Source organism: Gallus gallus, chromosome 3 (genome assembly GCF_016699485.2).
Source record: "Gallus gallus isolate bGalGal1 chromosome 3, bGalGal1.mat.broiler.GRCg7b, whole genome shotgun sequence".
Lineage (NCBI taxonomy): Eukaryota > Metazoa > Chordata > Aves > Galliformes > Phasianidae > Gallus > Gallus gallus.
The window spans coordinates 40,248,279-40,269,683 of NC_052534.1; the positions used below are offsets into that span (position 1 = coordinate 40,248,279).

Genomic DNA, 21,405 nt, shown 5'->3' on the forward strand with positions numbered 1-21,405 from the left:
AACTCAACTACTTGAAATCCATTTTCAATAGCTTAATTGGCTGAATAAAAATTATTTGCATATCTGAATGACATTTTATTTATATTCATAAACATGAAACCAAAGCATTTGATTAAAAACTTGTTCTTCGTAAGGTGGGGATTTTCACAACTTGTACTAACAATAAGCTTAATAAGGGAACAGGCAGAGCTATTCCATTGGCTACAGTAATGCCACGTTTAATTTTAAAAGTAAACATTCCAGAAATTACACTGAAAATTACACTGAAAATGTTATTTAACAGCAATGACTTCCAAAAGGATGAAAAGAGAAAAAATGCTCACTTCTGCTCGCTGTTCAAATACTTCAGGATGATCTGGTTCTAGACTAATGACCCTACTAAGCTCAAAAAGAGCAAGCTCAGCATTTTTCACGTCCTGAAATGAGAGAAAAACAAGGTAAACAACTGTGCATACCCAGAGTAATATCCTCTGAAGACCAAAGAAATACTCATTTGGTAAAGATGCCTTACACACCCTTGCTAACAAGACTGAGATGCTGTACACCACAAATAACTGAAAAAACTCCTACATGTTAACAGAAAAAACTCTCCTTGTACATATCAACTGTGTGTTACCCTTCTAGTAGCTCATTTATGTAACTGAATAAACATGGAGTTTACAGATCAATAGTTCTTTTTCTTGGGAGGAAAGCTGGATCAAGCTCTCACATGAAATCACAACAGTGTTTTCATGAGTACCATCTATAACTTAATGTTAGGAGTTCTGGCAAATAGACTGATGACATCAGTATCTAGTCTAACTGGCAAATAGACTGATGACATCAGTATCTAGTCTAAGTTTTTATATATTCCTCTATAAATTGTAGGATGGGAGCAGTTACTTCACCTACAGAACAAACAAACAAAACCTGGTTATATCGCAAGGTCTGAATTAGATTTCATTCATCTTTTTTAAGGCAAAGAAATTTCCAAGGTGCTAATTACCACCTTCTTGTAACTCAACAGTATTGTTCACAGAAGCCCCATTTTATGAAGGGAAACTGTCTAAAGTTCCGATGTAACTCAACAAACCACAGTGCTGTTAAAAATGTGCAAATATGAGAGATTTTAATCTCCCATCAGCAACTGCAAAGAATTAAAGATCCTGCACAAAGTAAATTTTCAAGAACTTGAATTCAACTCTTCTTCCCTCTAGAATATCCAGAAACTACTCAATCATGAGTTAACAGGCTACAGAAATTCAAGTTACTTTTAAACTCACTTTTGCTCAAGAAATTTTTGAGCAGCTCTAAACAATTTTACTTCAAATCTTCTTGAACAAATTAAAAGAAATACAAATTTCATGAAGCTTGGCAATCAAGAAGCAACATAAAGCCTACTGGATTGCAAGAGCTGATGATCATTCCACATTGCAGTAAGACTTCTTCATTTCTAAATACTGACAAGATATGAAACTAAATTCAGTGGGAGTTGAAAGAACAATCTCTTAGATTTTGCTTGTTACCTTTTTAGTTAATGCTTTCCAGTGGATGTGGCTCCCAGCCCTCAGCCTTACTATACACCACTCACAACTGAACCTATATTCACCTTTGGCACCTTGCTTCATGTTGCTTTATTTCCACATTCATACAAAGATAACGTACCCATGGGTGCAGTAGTACAGCCCAAAGTGATTCTATGATTCTATGAGAAGAGATCACTATTTTACATAGTACCTACCGAGAGGAGATGGAATACTTCAGCACCACTATAGGAAGACAGCACAAAGCAATTTGATACAAACCTATCAAGTTCTTATCAATCTAGCTCCCCCTTCTATAACAGGCCTTCTTATAGTTTAGATTCAAATAATTCAGGAAGTTTTACTTTAAATAATTATTTACTTACATGGAGTCCCTTTTTTCCGTATGCTATCCCTCGTCCATAAATTGCACTAACCAACTCTGGTTCTTCCTGTTAGATTGAAAACAAGTACTACAGTCAGTTAAAAAATAAACATTTTTCTTCAGAGTATGTTTAACTCTTGTTAACATTAACCAGTAAGCAATACACAATCACAGTTGCCAGGCAAAGACATTAAGTTGATTGTATTACAACCTATACTTCCACGTGCTCACAACTTTCAGTTTAATTTACTGGAATTATTAAGGAATTATTTGTTAGGAAAATGAGCTAAACATCTCCATTAATCTGATGAAAAAGAGATTTCACATGAGAAATAATGCTATCCACAGAGGGCTTTTTTTTTTTTTTTTTTTTTTACACCACTTTATAGCAAAAGCAACCAATAGCAAAATACAGAAGAGATACAGGTACACTTTTATATTCCTTATATTCCCCTAGTCGTATTTACGATTTAGTTTTATTACACAAAAAGAAATGAGTTTAGATTCTGATGGATTCTAGCAGTGAAAAATCTTGTCCAATAATATTTAATCCAGCCACGGTTTCCCAACCAAATATGAAGAACTACAATTGCAAGAAGGTTTTCCCGGCACAGTTATGCTTACACTGTCAGTGATTCCCTAAAAGTCAGTCAGGTATCACACACCGTAACTGCAAAGAGGTACACAGCCGTGCTACAGCAGTGTGTGGAATGGACCTGGTCTCATCTACCTGGGACAACTGCCAGGAAGCAAATTACTTCATTGACTAAACAACAGATAAGTGGTATAACCAGCGCTGACAGATCGCCAGGCTTCAGCTGATTCCAAGCGTACACTTGCCAACGTCAGCTTCAGGTAACTTTTCTACTTTTAATACATTGACTAAACATGACTGTTTTGTTCTGTTAAGTGTTCTAATACTTGCTTTATGTTTATTTAAAATGATGGAAGACAAGAGCAATCACAGTCAGTTTACATTCTCTGAGGCATCCAATCATATCATGATTACAACTGAAATGTGTGTCTTACAAATCTACTCTATCATACACACATTTTTCATGGCAACTTTCTAGAGTTGCTATATCTTGCTTATCTTGACTTTCTACCTTCTTACTCAACAGAATGCAGGAAGTGTTTTATAATTCCAGTGTTTTTTGGAAGCACGACTTGTCATTAGAAAGATAAATAAATTAAATCATTCCTCATATCAGAAACAAACCAATGACAGATCTCTATATACCTGAGAAAAAAAAAAAATACTGCTTCAAACCTTTTTTGTCCTCTGATAAGCTCCCTACAATTATTCTGTTGAATTGCTATACTGTCACTCAATTTAAATATGAACCATATGTGATCTGAATTGAAATACACAATATTATTTCCTACTTATTACTTGCATTTGTATACTACAATCAGTTTAGAACAAAAACCAGGCACATACTTCTAGTAGTCACAGGTTCTTAGCCATGCAAATACAGTAGCTTGAAACCAGCTTTAGGTGTTGGGCTTTTCTTATTTTTGTTTGTTTGTTTTCTTATGTGGCTACCTAGATTCATAGAAGATTCAGAATATCACTGAGCACACAGCAGGATATTTGACACTAGCAATAAATGATCTTGTTTAGCTTTCTCCTTATGTTACTAGTAACAACTGCAGCCCACCTCCTCCCACACGCATTCACATGCACAAATTAAAAAGATCTCTGTCTACACCCTAAGAAATTAAAGAACTTCAATTTGCATATGTCAGTTTCTGAAGGTGCCATTTCTTCAGAAAGTCATAAAAACATTATTCCTACAGATGAGAAAAATAACCACCAAAAGAGATGCTGAATCACCTGACTTTAAGAGCCTGTCTATGTTTGGATGCAACAACAACAACAAAAAAGAACAAATAACAGAGCAATTGCTTTCACTTTAAAAACCTTAATTCTATACCCATTGTGGTAGAAGCAGTAAGTTGTAGTGGGTAATTTCACAAAGTGATATTTTTAATACTATATTTAGCGTAAGGAGTCCAAAAAGAAAACTTACCTGCAGCATTGTTGAAAACTGTCGTATGGCTTCATCATACAAGCCGTTGCCAATCAACACATAAGCAATTGCTAAAAAGAAGTTACAAGTGTAAGTAAAACACCAAAAATAGTTGTTTTTAAATACATATATTAAATACAACCAAATTATAAAATGTATTAGTCCTTTTATTGCACTGAAGAGGTAGACAACCAAGGGTTTTCTAAACCACCACTAAAAATCGCTTTCTTTAACCATTACCTACCATTTGTTAATTATTCAGTTTGGATTACGTTCATCAGAATTGTTTTGCAGTTCAGTGTTTGCTTTACCCCTCTCCTTTTTACAAGCTGTACAGGAAAGAGTTCACGTTAGCTTCTGAAGTACTTGGCACTAAGAAAAGACACCATGACTCCATTTGACGGCCCTAGATGACCCCTCAAGTTGTGAGTTTGGCTAACACTAGTACTATTTTGACACTTCCATTAGAAAGCACTTGATTTTACTCATGTGCACATGTTCTGCTCAACTTTACTAGCTCACAATTTTTTCCTTCACATGAAGTATCTAGAAAAACTGAAGTGATTCTGTTTTTATAGTGAGATTGAAAAACACAGTCTTTACTCATTTTAAGATACAAAAGGTTTACATCCCTCCTTTGAAGCAGAATCCAAGTATTCAACAAAGAAACAGGCAACTGTTTTTAGAAAGATGTTCTTTGGAGACTGTCAAGGCAAGGCTGGATAAGGCATTGGGTGATCTGGTCTAGCTGTGCATGCTCTGTTCATTGCAGGGGAGTTGGACTGGATGACCTTTAAAGGTTCCTTCCAACTCCATGGATTCTATGATTCTAGAAGGACCCAGGCTCCTCACACTGTGGCATACTTGACATAAAGTGGGCAGGTAGGTGCCAGCCTACAGGCCAATCAAAGCAATTGAGACCTTCTGGCATAATCTTGAGAGTCCACAGAGCAGATATTAAAGGCATCATTTATTTTTCTGCTAGATGGAAGTTCAATATACCCCAAATGATTCTATAAGTATAGCAAGGTTTGCTAGATAAATAAAAAAAGAGATGAAGCCCTCAAGTTTTGCTGGGTAAATCCTTGAAAGCAGAAGTTAAATCAACAAAAATCTACTCAGTTGTTTTTGCTTTCTTAGATAAATTATGAGTAAAGTCTCCCCTTGATGTTACACAAGATAGTCTTCTGTCTTCCTCGAATTACACTCTCAGTAATCTCTTTGCTCCCTCATAGTACCTCTGCTTCCAATGAGGATACACATTTGGAGAATCAGAGCAAGTAACTTCTTCAAAGTTTTTGTTGATTTATTTGAAATACCTCCATCTTCTACCCCAAGTGTGCTTTGAAAAAAACACCAGCAAGTAGTGGATTGCAAAGGGACAAAAACTGACACTGTTTAATATAATTTAATCTTAATTTTTGAACACCTTCATAAGCAGATGCAGTGAAGAATTCCAGTGACCACAGCAGGAAGGATTCTTGGGAAGACACCAAAGAAAACTCTCTAGGCTTCTTAGGATCATTTTAAATTAATGTATCACCTGGGAATCATTAGTTTAGCTTCAAAATATTCACTACTACCAATGAGCATGTAATTCACATGCACAAACCTTATAAGATACCTTACCTAGTTCTTCATTTGTGTTGTCATTATCAGTAGCAAATGGAAATCTCTTCTGCTCTGCAAGCGACTTTGCTTGACTCTGTAAAACATCACGGTTTGTAGTGTTTAGCAAACAGTGGTAAATAATTTAACAAAAATTTAACAGAGAATGCTTTAAATCAAAATGTTAAGACCACTGTGATTGCTGTAAATGAAAGCAAATACACTGCCAGTCTTCTGTAGGGAGAAAAACTGTTCTTCAGCAGGATTCTGCTGTCCTTTCTAACATAAGGGTAGCCAAATATTTCAGATAAAAGGACCTTATCACATTTCAGTGGTGGTTGCCATTTCTGTACTACAACTAAGATGAAGTTTTAGAAGTTTAACACATCCCACTTCATAGGAAAGCTTCTGTTCTTCATTCCATTAATAATTAATTCCCTTGTCTCTACAAAGGGAAGAGCACTACAGAAGAGTAAAACAAAATAAAGCACTGAAAAGAAAATAACTCCAGCAATACGAGACAAGCTTAACTTTGCAGCACCACATTAAAGAAAAAAGGCTGTCCTTCTAACAACATTTATTGATGAGACTACAGCAGGCTGAACAAAGTTTAAAATTTATGTTCCTCAAACAGCCTATCTACAGAAAACAATTTTGCGAGAGACAACAGCTAAAATACAGAAATACTGTACCCTGTTCATCTTCACAACTGTATTCCACAGATAGCTGCAAGCCTACCAGAGGAATACATGGTAAGAAAATTCAAAATGCTCATTTAATAAAAGCCTTCAAAACTGTTCTAGGAAGTAAGAATGGAAAAACGAATTTTTCTCACTCTTCAGTTTTCATCCTTTCCTTCAGGTAAACTGTGCATCTATGCATCTTCTACTTCACAGAAGACAGTCTAACACTTTAAACTTCAGAGAACATTGTTATCTTCATTCCTGAGAAGACTGCACTTTGTCCTCCTCCCTTCTTTCTTTTTATTTTTTTTTTAATTGGTTCCTTCAGTCAAAAGAAGTCCTATCTCTTGTACCCATGACAGGTATTTCAATGACCTACAGGTGCAGAAGTCAACACCCTAAATCAAAAGAATACTTTCTGCCCTGTACACCTAATGAGAAGAAAGCTCAGTCCACTCTTCAAATTCAGAGTTTCAGACAACATTTTGGAGGGTATGAAAGATTAGCAAAACATGCCTTTCTAAAAATTGTTTTTGTTGAAACTAGAGATGATGCGTGAGCTCAGATGTAATGTAGAGAATTAATACCCTACTCAGTACAATGGAATGGAATAGTTCTTTTGTCATTAATTAAAAATAGTTAAGTAGAACAAAGAATAAGCAGGACTCAACATGTATACCAATCTACCTTGCACAAATATTTACAAACCACAAACCTCCAAAACCAGTCTTTTTGCATCATCATTTGTCCTGAGGCAATTTGCAGGAAACATACTTCAGAAAGTTATTTCTGGTATTTAACACCTCAGAACGTGAAGGCAATACAGACTTCAACAAATTCTGATTCCAGTCACAAGTTAGATATCCTGCAGCTCTACATGCAAAAAACTACAAGTCATTCTACCTTCAAGAAGTGACTGAGAATTTATCACTGCATCAGCTTCAAATGAAATGTATTCTTGATCTCTTAAAACAAACAAACAGAAAAACACTACCCTCAAAAAATATATTTTGAAACAAGGAAACTTATAACAAATTAACATACATTTCATTGCCTTAGAGAGAACTGCTGGTACTCCTACACTAGACAGATCTGACCAGCTTCAATTAGTATAAGCTGCTGGGAGCCCTAGAGACTTATAATGGAGTCCTATGAAGCCATTCTTTCATGGCCAACTTTAGATGGTTCATACTTGAGCTTCTGGGGACGTACGTCTATTAATTAAAACATTCTACTTACAGTTATTTGATTGAAATTAACTGCATAACTAGTTTGAATTAAAGTCAGTTCAACAGTCTATTTAAAATTGTTTTGTACGTTGTATTCTTGATAGCATACCAGAATTTTTTCTGTGTTGAGAGAAAGCACAGACTCACAAGATGAAGAGCTTCTTAAGTCACAGTCTGATTCCTGGAAGTGCAAAAACGATGAATCTAGGAGAAAAGAGTGATAATTAATACCTGAAGAAATCACACAAGTTCCACTACCACATTTCCTCACATTCACTACTTCTGTTTACGCTACTGACTAAAAATATATGGGGAAAAAGAAAGCTTAAAAATTCAGAGGAGGAATAAAAGGGAAAGAAATTGAAAGCAGTAGATGTATCCCCATTTGATATGGTGATGCTGATCTCTGGTCCAAGAAATTGAAGCTCAAATCATCATTCCAATTCTACAGAGAAAGATAAATGGAAAGGAGGTAGAGAAAGATCTGCTGCTAGAAATCCAAGTAACAGACAAAATAAAGACTATAAAATGTAGAGAAAATATAGCAAACCACAACAAACTAAACATATAAAGTCTTTCACAAAGATTACTAAGGACGCCACTACAGAAAGCCCAAGATTGACTCACACTAGAAATGAGAGAAAGCCAAACACAGCTCGAGGCAAGAAAGAAAAAGACTAATAAAGTATACAGCAACAACAACAAAAACCAGAAATAAACAAATTAACAAAAGCCCACATTGAAGTCACTAACTGATCTACATGGTGCTTTCACTGCTATCCCGAAAGAATTGTTAGCTTTTCAGTCTTCAGATCCTAAAGCTTCTACCAACTTGAAACACCGCAAAAGCAAAAAAGAAAAAGCAAAGAGACAGTATTATCTCTTTTATTCTGTATCACAAATACCAGATATTATATTTAAAAAAAAAACAGTAGTAGCAGTAAGTTTGAAAGCTGATGGGGGAGAGGTTTTTTTTGCATTAGCTTCTAGAAGAAGCACTACGCATGCATTCTGACAGAGGTGAAGCCTCAGCCTGCAGTTAGCTAACTCCCCATTTCTCTCAAACACAGACAGACACACAAAAAAAAGCAACAGCTTCTCATAAGGAAGTCAAGTAGCATCTAAAGCCAATCCCTGTAAAGAGAAACTTGGAACTAAGCTGAGCCATGCAACAGAGGCAGGCCGAGTGAAAAGCAGAAGGTCAAAGTTTAAAGCTGGGAAGGCCCATAAGAACAGTGGCTCACAATACATAGTTTCCAGAAAGAAAGCATTGCTTCCGGGAGGTTTCAGCTCTGGCCTATTCTTAATGTTGGTCAGAACTCTCCTCTCCACAGTCATAGACAGCATCAGCATTAATACACGAGTTGCGCCATATCAGTGCTGTAAGTCAGTGACAGCTAGTAGCCATCCGTCAGGCCTGCTGAGCAAACTTTGATTCTCAGGTCAAAATGAAAAGATGCAGATGAGGCTTACGACCTCCACAACTGTTTTCTGTATAGTAGTGAAAACGTAATGAAAGAATTTCTGAATGAGGTGGCAGAGCATAATAACAATCTACCTGTTACAAGGCATAGGGGGAAAGGACCCTTCAGCTCCTGTCTGTCTACAGGTTATACAGTGTTGTCTACACTCATAGCTGTACAACACTGCCTTCCTGACAACTAAAAGCAGAAACAGCAAAGAAAGTAGCCCAGACCTTGTGGTGGCTGCAAGAGAAACGATGTGAGACAACAAGGCTCTCAGCTTCTAGGAAAGGAGAACTAAAGCAACGGTTGAAAGCTTAAGGGAGCTTTTAAAGTGGCTATTCGTTTAGCAGCAAGATTGATATAGCTGCATACCAGCCCACTCCTTGCTATCTCAGGGTTAGCGTGTTGGTTTTTAATTGCCAGCTATGTGATTACCAAAAGTGAAGGCAGGCAATGATTGAAGCAGAGCGCCACAGATCGATCCCAGTTACTCGGAGCTCTTTAAAAGAGCATCCTCTACCAAACCAAACCCTAACCTTCCACACACGCTGCCAACGGAGCCAATCACCCGTGCCTCACTAAGAGAAGGAAGGCCATAAAGCGCTTTGCTATTTATTAACTCGCACCTAACGCTGATTTTATCTTAACGCTGGGTGAAAGTCTTTTCGGCTCTGTGTTGAAGCGCAAGGGAGATGGGGCTGAGGTCAGCCGAGAAGCTTTCGCTACCTGACCCGCAGTTTCCGTACGGGGACTCTCGGCCCTGTACAAACGCAGCCCAGAACCAGCAGGCCCCGCATCGCGGGCAGCCCCCGCACAGCAGCCGGCCGGCCGGCAGCCTCCCCTCAGCGCTCCGCCCCTCCCCGGGCCCGCAGGGCCGCGCGGAGCCCCGGGCTGACGGCCGCTTGCCGACTCACCGCACTCCGCGGAGTACTGCTCTGTCCACTCCCCCGCCGAAGCGCAGCCCCCCGTCAGGCCCTGGCGCTGCTGGTTCAGCTCCTGCTTGAGCAGGGACAGGGTCGGGTACTGCTCGGTCAGAGCCACCGCAACCCGGGCCAGGGCCAGTACCAACAGCGGCGCCCACAGCCCCCTCACGGAGCCGAGTCCGCCGGCAGCTGCCATCTTCGCGCGGCGCATGCGCACCGCTTACACACCGCACCCGGGGAGAAGAGCACCTCCCCGCGGGAGGAGATGGGGGGAGCAGGGCGCCGCCGCGCTGCCCCATGGGATACGGAGTCCTATCGCGGGGCTGCCTCACTGCCGGGAGGCGGGAGAAAACCTCAACTCCCGGCATGCACCGCGGCGAGGGACCATCCTTCTTCCGCCTCTGAACGCGGAAACGAGGCAGTTGGAAGTGGCGGCGGGCGGGTCGTGCTTTCGTGTGCGATGGCGGAGCCGGGCGCCTACCGCTGCGTGGAGTGCAGTAGGGAAGCGGCAGAGCTCTACCGCGACTACCGGCACGGTGTGCTCCGCATCGCCGTCTGTGTGAGTCGGGCGGGAGCGGACCTGGGGCAGCGCGGCTGTAACGTTTGCGGCGGTGCTTTCAGCTACTGCTTCGCGCTTGGGTAGCGTTTAGGGTAGAGTTGTGGCTTGGAGTGAGTTGTGGTGCGTTTTTCTGTAGCGTGTGGAGAAATTGGATCAGTCAGCATACTATTTTAATTAATTTATTTGGGGGGGGGGATGGGTATAGTCTTGATCCCCCCCCTTAAATCAGAAATAGAGACTATTTGAAAACTGGAGCCATGAAGAGGTATTCTCAGGAAGAAGGCAGTCAAGGTGATAGAGGTGGATTTCTGCTATCTTCAGACCTGTGTACTACAGGGGAAAAAAAATGGGTTTTTGGTTGCTTTTTGTTAATATTATGCTATAGAGTCTGTCTCCATCTTTCCTGTAGCTCCCCTTTAGTTACTGAAAGGTATCAGGTTCCCTCAGAGCCTTCTATTCTCTAGGCTGACCAACCTCTCAGCCTGTCCTTGTAGGAGAAGTGTTCCATCCCTTGGAGCGTTTCTGTGGCCCTCCTCTGGCCACACCCCAACAGGTCTGTGTCTCTCCTGTACTGAGAACTCCACATCTGGATACAGTATTCCAGGTGAGGCTTCACCAGTGCAGAGTGGAGGGGCAGGATCACCTCCCTCGCCCTGCTGGCTACACTTCTTTTGTTGCAGCCCAGGATACAGTTGGCTTTCTGGGCTTCAAGGGCACGTTGCTGGCTCAATGTCCAGCTTCCCATCCACCAGTATTCCCAAGTCTTATTCTGCAGAGCTGCATTCAATCCTTCCATCCCCCAGCTTGTTTTTTTTAGTGAGGGGTGCCCTGACCCAGGTGCAAGACCTTGCAGTCGTGGGGTTCACCTGGGCCCACCATTCAAGCCTGGCCAGGTCCCTCTGGATGGCATCCTGTTCCTCTGGTGTGTCAACTGCACCCCACACCTTGGTGTCATCAGCAAATTCATTGAGGGTGCACTCAATCCCAGTGTCAGTGATGAAGACATTAAAGTGTATCAATCCCAGCATTGACCCCTGGGGGACACCACTTGTCACTGATCTCCATCCAGACATTGAACCACTGACCACTATTCTCTGGACTCAATCCTGCAGGCAGTTCTTTGTCCATTGAACAGGCCACCCTTCAAATCCATCTCTTTCCAATTTGGAGAGAAAAATGTTGTGGGGTACCATGTCAAAGCCTTATTGAAGTCCAGATAGATGACATCGGTGGTTCTTCCCTTATCTGTTGAGGCAGTGACACGGTCATAGAAGGCCAGCACCATCATGGGCCTGGGCTGGGCCATGCTCTTTTTAATGCACCCCAGTCTTAAAAGTGAGGTCTGCAAGCAGTTCTGCATTGCTGAGCTGCTCATGCTGATCTTCTCTGAAAGTGCTATGGATTATCAGTGTTCATTAAGTTACATCATTTTAACTAGTTAAAACTGTCAAGATAAGCTTATATGTACTTGAACTGCATTAACCTTTGCTTGTGTTGGTTTGGCTGAAGTCAGGCTTTCATCGCATTTGCTTCCTAGGTGCTTAAGGTTAGCAGCAGATATTTTAGTATTACAGCTGGAAAAAATAACCGAAATCCAGGCATGGAGAAAATTTCATCCTGGAAGTTTTATGAATTCTGTGATGTCCTCATGATTTCAGAATTACTGTCTGCATTTTGTCCAGTAAGTTTATGTCAGTGCATGTTCAAGTCTACAACACATTTCACTGCAGAAGATCTCACAAGTCCCTGAGTGACCTCATGCTGATTAGGTCACTGGTTGGGTCAGGAGAAAGGACTCTCCCTTTGTGTAGTTAAGACTCAAATAGAAATAAAATGTAGTAAGAATGGGATCTCATCTAACTTCTTCTAGTAAAGAACGGGATTCTCATCTAACTTGATAAGCAGACACGAATGTATTGGCCTGTCTTTTTGTGAAAAGTCCTTGAAGGTGGCTGCTTTTTGTGATATCGATTTTCTAGTCCCATTAAATCAACACAAATAGGATTCTTAAATGTTTGGTAGTATGCTGAATTAAACATCGGTCTTACAGCTGTAGATTTATTTTGCTGTAACTGTGCGGCTCTAAACCTATACTTACAGGTTATAGTGCTGCTTGTGTATTTGTTTGTAGCGGTCTCCTGCTACATACTATCAGACAGCATCCAAAGGAGGGCTAGAAGATGGGGCAGAGTCTGGAGGGTGAGGTGTGTGAGGGGTGGCTGAGGGCCCTGGGCCTGTACAGCCCAGAGCAGAGGAGCTGAGGGGAGGCCTCATGGCGGCTGCAGCTCCTCACAGGGAGCGGAGAGGCAGCGTTGAGCTCTGCTCCGTGTGCCTTCAATTATAGTTACAATTTCTTCTGTGGTAGATTTTTTTGCTTATTAAATGCTGTAGCTGTTGGTTTCTGTCAATTATGTCCTTTCTTCCATCTCTCTGGCTTCAATTTTAGATCCGTCAAACTGTTGGTTAATTAATCTATTTTTGAATGAATTCCTTCTAACTTTGTTACTGTCATTGTACTTAGTATTTTCTCATCCAAATGAGTTTGGTTTTTTTTCTTTATTCGGACCAAGAAACACTGGTTAATGGTAGCAGCGTTCCTCAGATGCTTTATTCAATTTATTCATATGCTCACATGTTTTTCTTGATATAGATATAGGGCTTTTAAGTCAATCCGCTAGTGAATTTTTGCATGCTTAACTTCTCTGATAGTAATTCTGATAAATATCAAGGCAAAGTTAACTTTGGACACAAGGAATCACTGTCAAATTGACGTGGAGCTTGCCTGTAGCTTCATGTTGTCTCATGCTGCGTTTTTTACTGTGGCAGTGTTCCAGAGAGCTGCTGTGCATGGATTTCTGTTCTGGCAGCATAGAGCCGTGAGCTCATTACAATGTAAATAGAGATCATTCTATGACTTCTGCACTCTGAGCATGGCAGCTGATGTGGAAGCCTAGAGGAGTGGAATTAGCTCAGGACAAGCTAGAGAAAGCAAGTAGCAGAGCCTGGAGGATTGGTAGCAGAAGAAAGCAGGCCTGCAGACATGCAACTCTCCGCAAGTGCCCTTTTTGAGCTGAAGTGGCTGCTGTGTCCAATTGCTGCTGCTCCTCTGCTCTCCTCTTGAAGTTATTTTCCCCTCAAGATCTGCAGGTTGAGCCTTTTCTAAGACTGCTCTGTTCACAAGTACAACAAGGTAATTTTGTTAGCTCCTCTCATTAGCTCAAGTCAAGGAGAGGACACCCATCCAGGTTAGTCAATAAGTTTGAAGTGGCTGATGACAACCTATTCCTAATGGGCTGGGTGAAATAACCTCTAGTAGGAACAGCAGGAACCAGCAGATGCATTGGAGAAGTATTTTTTTCATGTCTTACCACCCATCAGTAGCAACTTCTGACTTTTCAGCTGTATCTGTGTGTCAAAACTACATTTCAAGTTTTCTAAATGCATTGATATCTGTTTGTTCATTAATGAAAAATGAATTGGAACACTGGGCTATTTATCAGCATGGAAGAACAATGCAACAGGAAAAATATTTTTATTTCTTGAAAGGAAGAAAAAGGTAGGATAGGAAGATAAAAGCATATCTTTTGAAAGAAGGAAATGATAAATGAATTAAGTACATCCTTCATAGTTTGTTGAGCTGTATTAATCTGAAGCCTATAAAAATAGGTGGTGTATCTTTCTGGTTTATAATGGAAATGCTTGTATCAACTGTAAAGTCAAAGGGCAAAAAAGCAGTTTTTCTGGGTTAATTAAAAACCAATTGAAAATAAAGATTACAATAAGGAAAAACTAATAAGAATTGAATAGCTACTTTGTATTTATGCATTTGTGCTAAGCTCAGGAACATTTCATGAACTCTTGCTTTCTTTTCTTTCTAATTCTTGTTATTTTGTGACTTTCAGAAATCGTGCCAGAAACCTGTGGATAAATACATTGAGTATGATCCCGTTATCATCTTGATTAATGCTATTTTATGTAAAGCACAAGCATACAGACACATTCTTTTCAATACAAAGATAAATGTAAGTTGCTATGCCCCTACTTTGTGAATTTTTAGGTTAAAGGGAATACTTGGGTTTGATACTTGGATAGTGATAGGACAAGGGTGAATGCTTTTACATTGGGACAGGGGATGTTTAGGTTGGATATTAGGAAGAAGTTTTTTCACCCAGAGGGGGGTGACACACTGGAACAGGTTGCCTAAGGAGGTTGTGGATGCCCCATCTCTGAAGGCATTCAAGGTCAGGCTGGATGTGGCTCTGGGCAGCCTGGTCTGGTGGTTGGTGACCCTGCAGACAGGGGGGTTGAAACTTGATGATCACTGTGGTCCTTTTCAACCCAGGCCATTCTATGATACATTTGTTGTAATAGGTGTAAAATTCAGGGTCTGTTCCCTTCCACTGATAGGGTTTTGTTCTCAGATGAAGGGTCCAGTATTGTGAATAGAACACACAAAGTCTCAAAGGGCAGTTCTATTAGCTGCAGCATGATTTTGGTTTTATATTCTTAATTGAAACAGCTTTCTCAGTTTAAAAGAAAAAGTAGAAAACACACTTTGCAAACTACAGTTACATACTTTCTTCCGTGCAGTTTTCTGCATCTTCTAATTTTCCTATCTTGTTAATTGATGTTTAAAAGATTATTTGCTAAACTAGTGACGGAACAGAATAATTTGTTTGCATTTCTAAACAGATATTAAAATACTCTAGAAGTTGTTTGTTTAGAGATACGGGGATGTATTTTAAATACTTATTTAATATTGGTGCTTTAATTTATGTTGGTTTAATACTAACGCTTTTGTCATTCTTTCATTTTGCAGTTTCATGGAAAGCTCTGCATATTTTGTTTACTCTGTGAAGCTTATCTCAGGTGGCTGCAACTCCAGGATTCTAGCCAAAGTATAGACCCTGATGACTTAATCAGATATGCTAAGGAATGGGATTTTTATAGGATGTTTGGTATAGCTTCTTTAGGTAAGAATAGTAATTATTTCATGTAACTATCAAATGTACTTCTTAAGCATTCAGTAATTTCATGAATCTTTCAGCAAATCTCCATTGCAAAAAGTAATAGTATAGACTAGAAGTCATGTCCAACCCAACATGGCTAAATGATTATGCACACATTCTCTAACTTGCCTTCATTTATTACAAATTTTTTTTTTCAAACTTGATTACAGTTCAGACAGATACGATATTCACACTGACATGATCAGCATTTGATATCAAATCACTGAAAAATGGCAATATTCAGGAAACAGTCTTAATTCATTTAGATAGCTTGAAGACTCGCATAGAGCTCAGCCTCGTTCCAAGGTGCAAAGCTCCAGATACTGTCATTGTCCTGTTTTTATATACGATCATTGTTTCAAGCACTTTAGCGTTCTCAGCAGTTTATATTGTGCCTCATTCTCTTGCATGATACATTACCAGTTGTTTTCCCTATAATAGAGTGTGCTCCTCTTTCTACATCAATCTATTTAAAAGGACCCTGTTGGTTTTACTCATTTTAAAATCAGTATGTAACATGGGGGGATGCTGTGTTATCATAGAGTTTTGCTTACAATTTATTGAAAAAGGAAAGACAACTCTTTCAGAGTGACTAAATGCTCTTTAAAAACAAAACCAACCGACCAAAGAAAAATACTCCTGTGCTCTAAGACTCAGTTGGAGGCAGGGAGAGCTTTTGTTTTATTTTGGTTAAGGCTTCTATTCTCTCATCTTTTTCCAGGCAATATTCTTTAAATCAAGCATGGAGGCAAAAATTAGTATTTCCCTTAGCCATTGAAAATTTCACTTCAGTTGTTTATTTTCTAATGTTGCTCTAGTAGGTTTTCATTACGTGTCAGCAAAAATGTTGGAACTTGGATTTCAGTAGTAATCCAGCTGTTACAGCTGTCATGAGAGTTGCTCTGATGTCTGCGTAAGTTCCAGTGTTATACAGAGAAAAGGTACCAAGAATAGCTCATTGATATTTTCACCTTAGTATTCCTCCTTATGCTGCATGAAAGAGTTCATTGCTGGTGACCTTTCCAGAAAGGAAATGTATTGATGACTCTGTTTTACTGGCTAACAGACAATTAGAATTAAAAAAAAATACCCAACACAAAATAACAAAAACCTCACCTTTTGTTGAAAGGAATTTCATGTACCTGTGCTGCGTGATGTTAGAAATTACAGGTATGACAGTCTTGCAAGCAGAATTTTGTGATAGGATTATTTTGAATGTAACGATACTGAATTGGTTTAAGTAAGTAATAATGTATGACTATTAAAATGAACATAGGAGATGCAAATCGTGTTTGTGTTTGCATGTGTCTTTTAAATAGCAGTGGCCCAGGTGCAATTGAGATGCGTCATTTCACTGCAAGGTATCAAAAATTACTTGATTTTGGTGCTTCATTTTCTCTTTTCAACTTCTCTTATTGTCTCTTAGAACAAACTTCATTTTTGGTTGGCATCTTTATTGCCTTGTGGTGGAGGAGACCCAAGATGCTAAAAACAAAGTCTGACTTCATTTTACTTCTCAAGGCTCTGCTGTTGTCCAGCTATGGAAAGCTTTTGCTAATTCCAGCTGTTATTTGGGAACATGACTACACGCCTTTGTGCCTTGTGTTTATAAAAGTATTTGTCTTGATATCAAACTCTCAGGCAATTAGAGGTACATTTTTGCTTTGTTACTGCTTTATTTGTATAGGATGTTTGAGAAAATACAGCTGCTAGATTAGTCATTTCTATTGTTATATTTTTAATCAATATGAGGTGTGTGATTGAAAAAGCTCTAGCCTAAAATAATGATATTTAGATTTCACATAAAGTGAACTAAAAGGAAAAAACAACTTATCATCTCTTTCTATATACTGTATTAAAGCCATCAGTTAGTTATAAAAAGCCATCAGTTATAGTTTGAGACACTTCAGTGTGGATCATCAAAACACTGAGTAAAATTATTTGCATGTCTGGAAGATGAATGTTTCGTATTGATGTTATGCATGGCTTTGGAAAGCAGGTGTTAACAGATTGATTGATCACTGATTGTGATTTCTTAGGCATACACATTAGTATGAATTGTCACATTGTTTCTATGGTCTTAGATGGAAATCCATAAATTTGTTTTGTTTTCTTTTGCAGTTACGTTGAACTTGAACCGAATGTTTCCTTGGTTGGCTATTTTCTTTGGATTAATTTTGGAAAATGGTGTGGTCTGTTTGGTCCAGAAAATGGGATGGGACGTTTGAAATGTCAGCTCAGGCCTAAAGAAATATAAACAGGGTGATGATCATTTTCAAATGAAGAGGGTCATAGAATATCCTGAGTTGGAAGGGGCCCACAGTCCAATTCCTGGCTCCACACAGCACTATCCAAAATTCAAACCTTATGTCTGAGAGCATTGTCCAAATGCTTGAATTCTGGCAGTCTGGGGCCACGACCACTGCCCTGGGGAGACTCTTCCAGTGCTCGACTTACCCTCTGCCGAAGAACCATTTCTTAACACCCAACCTGACCTTCTGCTCATGCAGTTCCATGCTGCTCCCTCAGGTCCTGTTGCTGTCCCCAGGGAGAAGAGATCAGCACCTGCACCTCTGCTCCTCTTGTCTAAGCAAGATCTCTGCCAGCAGGACCTGAAGACACTGTTTTTATAGTGATAATGAAGATGATCAGTAATAAAAATTTTAGTAGACAGTTTGAGGATGAGTTAAACTGAGAAGCACTTGGAAGTTTGGCTGTTTAATGTGATGAGCAATGAAACTTCAGCCTTAGCTTATTTTTCTATTAAAAATATGAACATTTCACTATCCTAAGAGCTTTATAAATCTGGCTATATAACTGACTGAAACAAAAGAGGTATGCTAAAAAAATTTGAGCGCTGTTAGCAATCACTGCATTTTGGCAGAAAGAGAGGGATGAATGGTTCCCTTAGGAGGAAAGAAAAGAATCAGTGGAAAAATGTAAAAGCCAAAATTGATATTTCTGCAAAAACAGATTTCAGAGAGAAATGAACATGTGCAAACAGATTTTCTTAATAGAAAAGGCAAATATTGCAGATTGAAACTAGGGTGGAAGAACTAAGTTCCATTCTATGGATTGTTTATATAAACATTCCAGAATAATAAAATACCTACTTCTAGAGTAATCTCTAGGAAGTACAGTTTTAACTGGCTTTGAATTGTATGTGATTTCATAAAAAGTGAAATGTAAGGCTACTCAGCAATGTTCTTTTATGTAGTTATGTAGTAGTATTTTTTTGAAAAAAGAGACAAGATTTGGAAGGTATTAATAAGGAAACACTCATGAAAGTTCTGCACCTTTTTCCTTCACAGGCAAGGAGAGGGATAGATGGCCCACGAAGGAGCTGACAGAATTGATTTTCTCAAGGCAGTAGTTAGGACACTGACCTAATTTTCTGCAGACCAGTTTCCATTGTGTTTCGTCCAGTGTTTAATTTTCCCGCTTCAGTTCTGGAAGGCTGTACTACAGGTACTATTTAGCTTCTTCATTTTTCTCAGGTACAGTCTCCTATCTATGTTTTGCAAAATGCATTAGTTAAAATTTTGCAACATTTTCCAAGTTACCCATGAACAGGTTTAGAGTAGGTCTAGATTATGATCACAGAAGTCATCGGACATTAAAACTCTTGCAACTGTGCAGGCCATGTTAAGTTACTCTGTCAGAAAAGCAAAGGATTGCTAATTGTTTTTCAATAGATCAGAAGCCAACACCGCATATGTATCACTTGTTAAAATTGATGTCTTTCTGAGCATATGATGTGGCCAGAGAAAGCAAAACAAAACTAAACCCTAAAAAATAAGTTGCAACTCCATGTAAGTACACAGGACAAGTCAACACCAAAACTGTTCCAGTAAGCACATAGTTGTGAAGGTGTATGAGGGATCCACCTTGCTGTAGCAACTTTGGCTATGTGGTATCTAGAACATGCTTTGCTTTGCATAATTAGATTTGGAGAGGTACTCCTCCCCCATGATCTTTTTAAAAACAGTACATTGCTGATGGTGCTTTGAAGAGCTTGTCTTCATACCTTGCCAGACACATCACTGCAACATATGCTGCAGTTTGAGAAGGTGTGATGGGAAAGTGCAGTCAGTATTTTATAAAGGCTTCAGGGATGCAAGTTTGGCCTGCTTTCATTTTCTACCTTTACCTTCTGCCCTTAGTGACAGAGGGGATGTGGTGGTTTTGCTGCAGCAGAGATGGTGACAAGAATATGCACTCGGAAAGTGCTGGTGTCTGCTGAGTCAAACCCTATTTGTTATTGTAACTCTCATGGTATTTTCCAGCTTCTTGTATATACAGGGAAAAGATTTTATATTACTTGTAATGTAAATATTACTAATTCAGAAGCAGAATATGTAAATAAAATGTATATAAATTTGAAGGGAACAATTTTCTTAAAGTTTATTTAGAATTAAAGCTAAATTATTTTGGGATGCTTTCTGAGTTTTATTTAGTAGACTTAAAATGGAAATGAATACGTCCAAAGAAGTGCTTATATCTTCTGTAACACTGTCTGATAACATCTCAGCTATGCACTCTGCAATGCTATCAGGAATCACCATTATTCTTATGCAACTTTGAGGAAGTAGGAAAAATTAATAGCTATGCAGCCATAGACTAAAGTAGGTGTTGTACATGCTTTCAGTCTTTCAGAGGCATCATTATTATCTAGTCACGCAGGGCACTCTGCCTCATGTGATTTTATGGCTACTGATGTACCAGAGTTAATGTGACAAGTGCACTAATACTCCATGAATCTAGTATGAACTTAAGGATTCTCTCTCTCTCTCTCTCTCTCTCTCTCTCTCTCTCTCTCTCTCTCTCTCTCTCTCTCTCTCTCTCTCTCTCAGTGTGTGTGTGTGTGTGTGTGTGTTGACCACTGACAGTGCGTGTTGAGGACTGCATTTTTGATGCATTTGGGAAAGGGTCCCATATGGTGCTTCAGAGAAAACCTAGACTATTTTAAGGTCCTGCCTGTTTAAAACAGTCACGTCTCTCTCACATTTACTCTTTTTTGTCTTTTGATCTCATCTTTCTTAAATTTATTTTTGTAATGAAATAGTCATCTGTGCTAGAAAATGTATCAAAAATAGGCTGCCATTTCTACATGTCTGAATATCATTTCCTTAACTTGTATGGAAGGATTTACTTAGTTTAAAAAAAAAAAAGGAAAGGTCAGAGAAATGTTTTGCTCAGAGCCCAGTAGGATATCATTGGCCTATAGAAGAAGGAAACAAATCCAGAATTCTGTCAGATAAAGTGTACAAAACAAACAGTGATGTTATTTAGACTTGGGTTGTGCCAAGGTTTAGTGATAATCCAGTGAAAGCTGTGAACTTTAACTGGGTCCATAGGTCAGGTATTTAGAAATTACTCTATGTAACAGTGGAGAACTGGAGTAAAAGTTAAATAGTTAAAAGAATGTAGGTGGCAGGCAGAATTAAGATCATCTAAAAAAAAAAGGGGGGGGGGAGGGGTTAGTCTTAAGAAATATTAATGCAAGAAAAGATTGAGCTATTATGGATGTAGTATCGCTAAGTTCAATTAAGCATTTCTCCAAGCATACAATACAAGTATGTGTTTAAACAAACATCATACTCCTAAATATTTCTAAGGATGAATATGAAGGATGAATATTATTTCTTGTAAATATTCTTGCCATATTCTAAGTTAGAACACTGACAAATGACAAAGGTTATCTTCCAAACAGTAAAGCCAATGACTTTCCCTAAAGAAGTTACTGATAGCCTCATTATTTCAGCAGTTTGCACTCCATCCTTGGAAATACACTTTTTCAAACTAATTATACGTAAGTTGATAGAATCAATTGTGGAACGAATGGAGAATCTCTGCTGTTGCACAGCCCTTCCTGTTCACAGCAATAGTACGTGTTGCCTTAGGCCTCACTGGCGAGGAAAAGGCTACTACCCTTGCGACCTCATTCAAGCATACACAAGTGAGTCCTTTCTTACACAACCAGCCCTATCTCCAGCACACAAGCTGCC

General features: G+C 39.1%; 2 protein-coding genes across 4 annotated transcripts in view; one reads left to right on the forward strand and one right to left on the reverse strand.

Annotated features, from left to right (window-relative positions):
* The window catches only part of TTC13 (tetratricopeptide repeat domain 13), a 35,883-nt gene extending 25,839 nt beyond the window's left edge, over positions 1-10,044 (reverse strand). For both annotated transcript variants that reach the window (XM_004935496.5, XM_004935495.5), the window contains exons 1-6: positions 9,821-10,044; positions 7,550-7,644; positions 5,550-5,625; positions 3,921-3,991; positions 1,889-1,954; positions 324-416 (exon numbers count right to left, since the gene is read on the reverse strand). In XM_004935496.5, coding sequence (XP_004935553.1) covers positions 324-416; positions 1,889-1,954; positions 3,921-3,991; positions 5,550-5,625; positions 7,550-7,644; positions 9,821-10,040 — 621 coding nt within the window. In that variant the 5' untranslated portion in view covers positions 10,041-10,044. The remainder of the gene's footprint in view (positions 1-323; positions 417-1,888; positions 1,955-3,920; positions 3,992-5,549; positions 5,626-7,549; positions 7,645-9,820) is intronic.
* A 202-nt stretch (positions 10,045-10,246) lies between these two features.
* ARV1 (ARV1 homolog, fatty acid homeostasis modulator) lies at positions 10,247-19,835 on the forward strand. Of its 2 annotated transcripts, none has more exons than XM_419587.8 (5): positions 10,247-10,388; positions 14,291-14,410; positions 15,208-15,361; positions 16,824-17,048; positions 17,519-19,835. In XM_419587.8, exons 1-5 carry the CDS (start codon positions 10,290-10,292, stop codon positions 17,623-17,625), a joined length of 705 nt encoding a protein of 234 aa, XP_419587.1. In that variant the 5' UTR covers positions 10,247-10,289; the 3' UTR covers positions 17,626-19,835. The 2 variants fall into 2 exon arrangements, with proteins under 2 accessions (XP_419587.1, XP_040553594.1); XM_040697660.1 differs by lacking the exon at positions 10,247-10,388 and adding an exon at positions 11,086-12,069 and having other exon boundaries at positions 17,519-18,543.
* Positions 19,836-21,405: the final 1,570 nt, after the last annotated feature.

What these genes read in the sequence shown, in the direction of transcription:
- ARV1 (XM_419587.8), top strand. Translation starts at nt 10,290, where the DNA reads ATGGCGGAGCCGGGCGCCTACCGCTGCGTGGAGTGCAGTAGGGAAGCG. An exon ending in TGCTCCGCATCGCCGTCTGT is followed by an intron (nt 10,389 to 14,290) that starts GTGAGTCGGGCG and finishes TGTGACTTTCAG; the next exon opens with AAATCGTGCCAGAAACCTGT. An exon ending in AAACTCTCAGGCAATTAGAG is followed by an intron (nt 17,049 to 17,518) that starts GTACATTTTTGC and finishes TTTCTTTTGCAG; the next exon opens with TTACGTTGAACTTGAACCGA.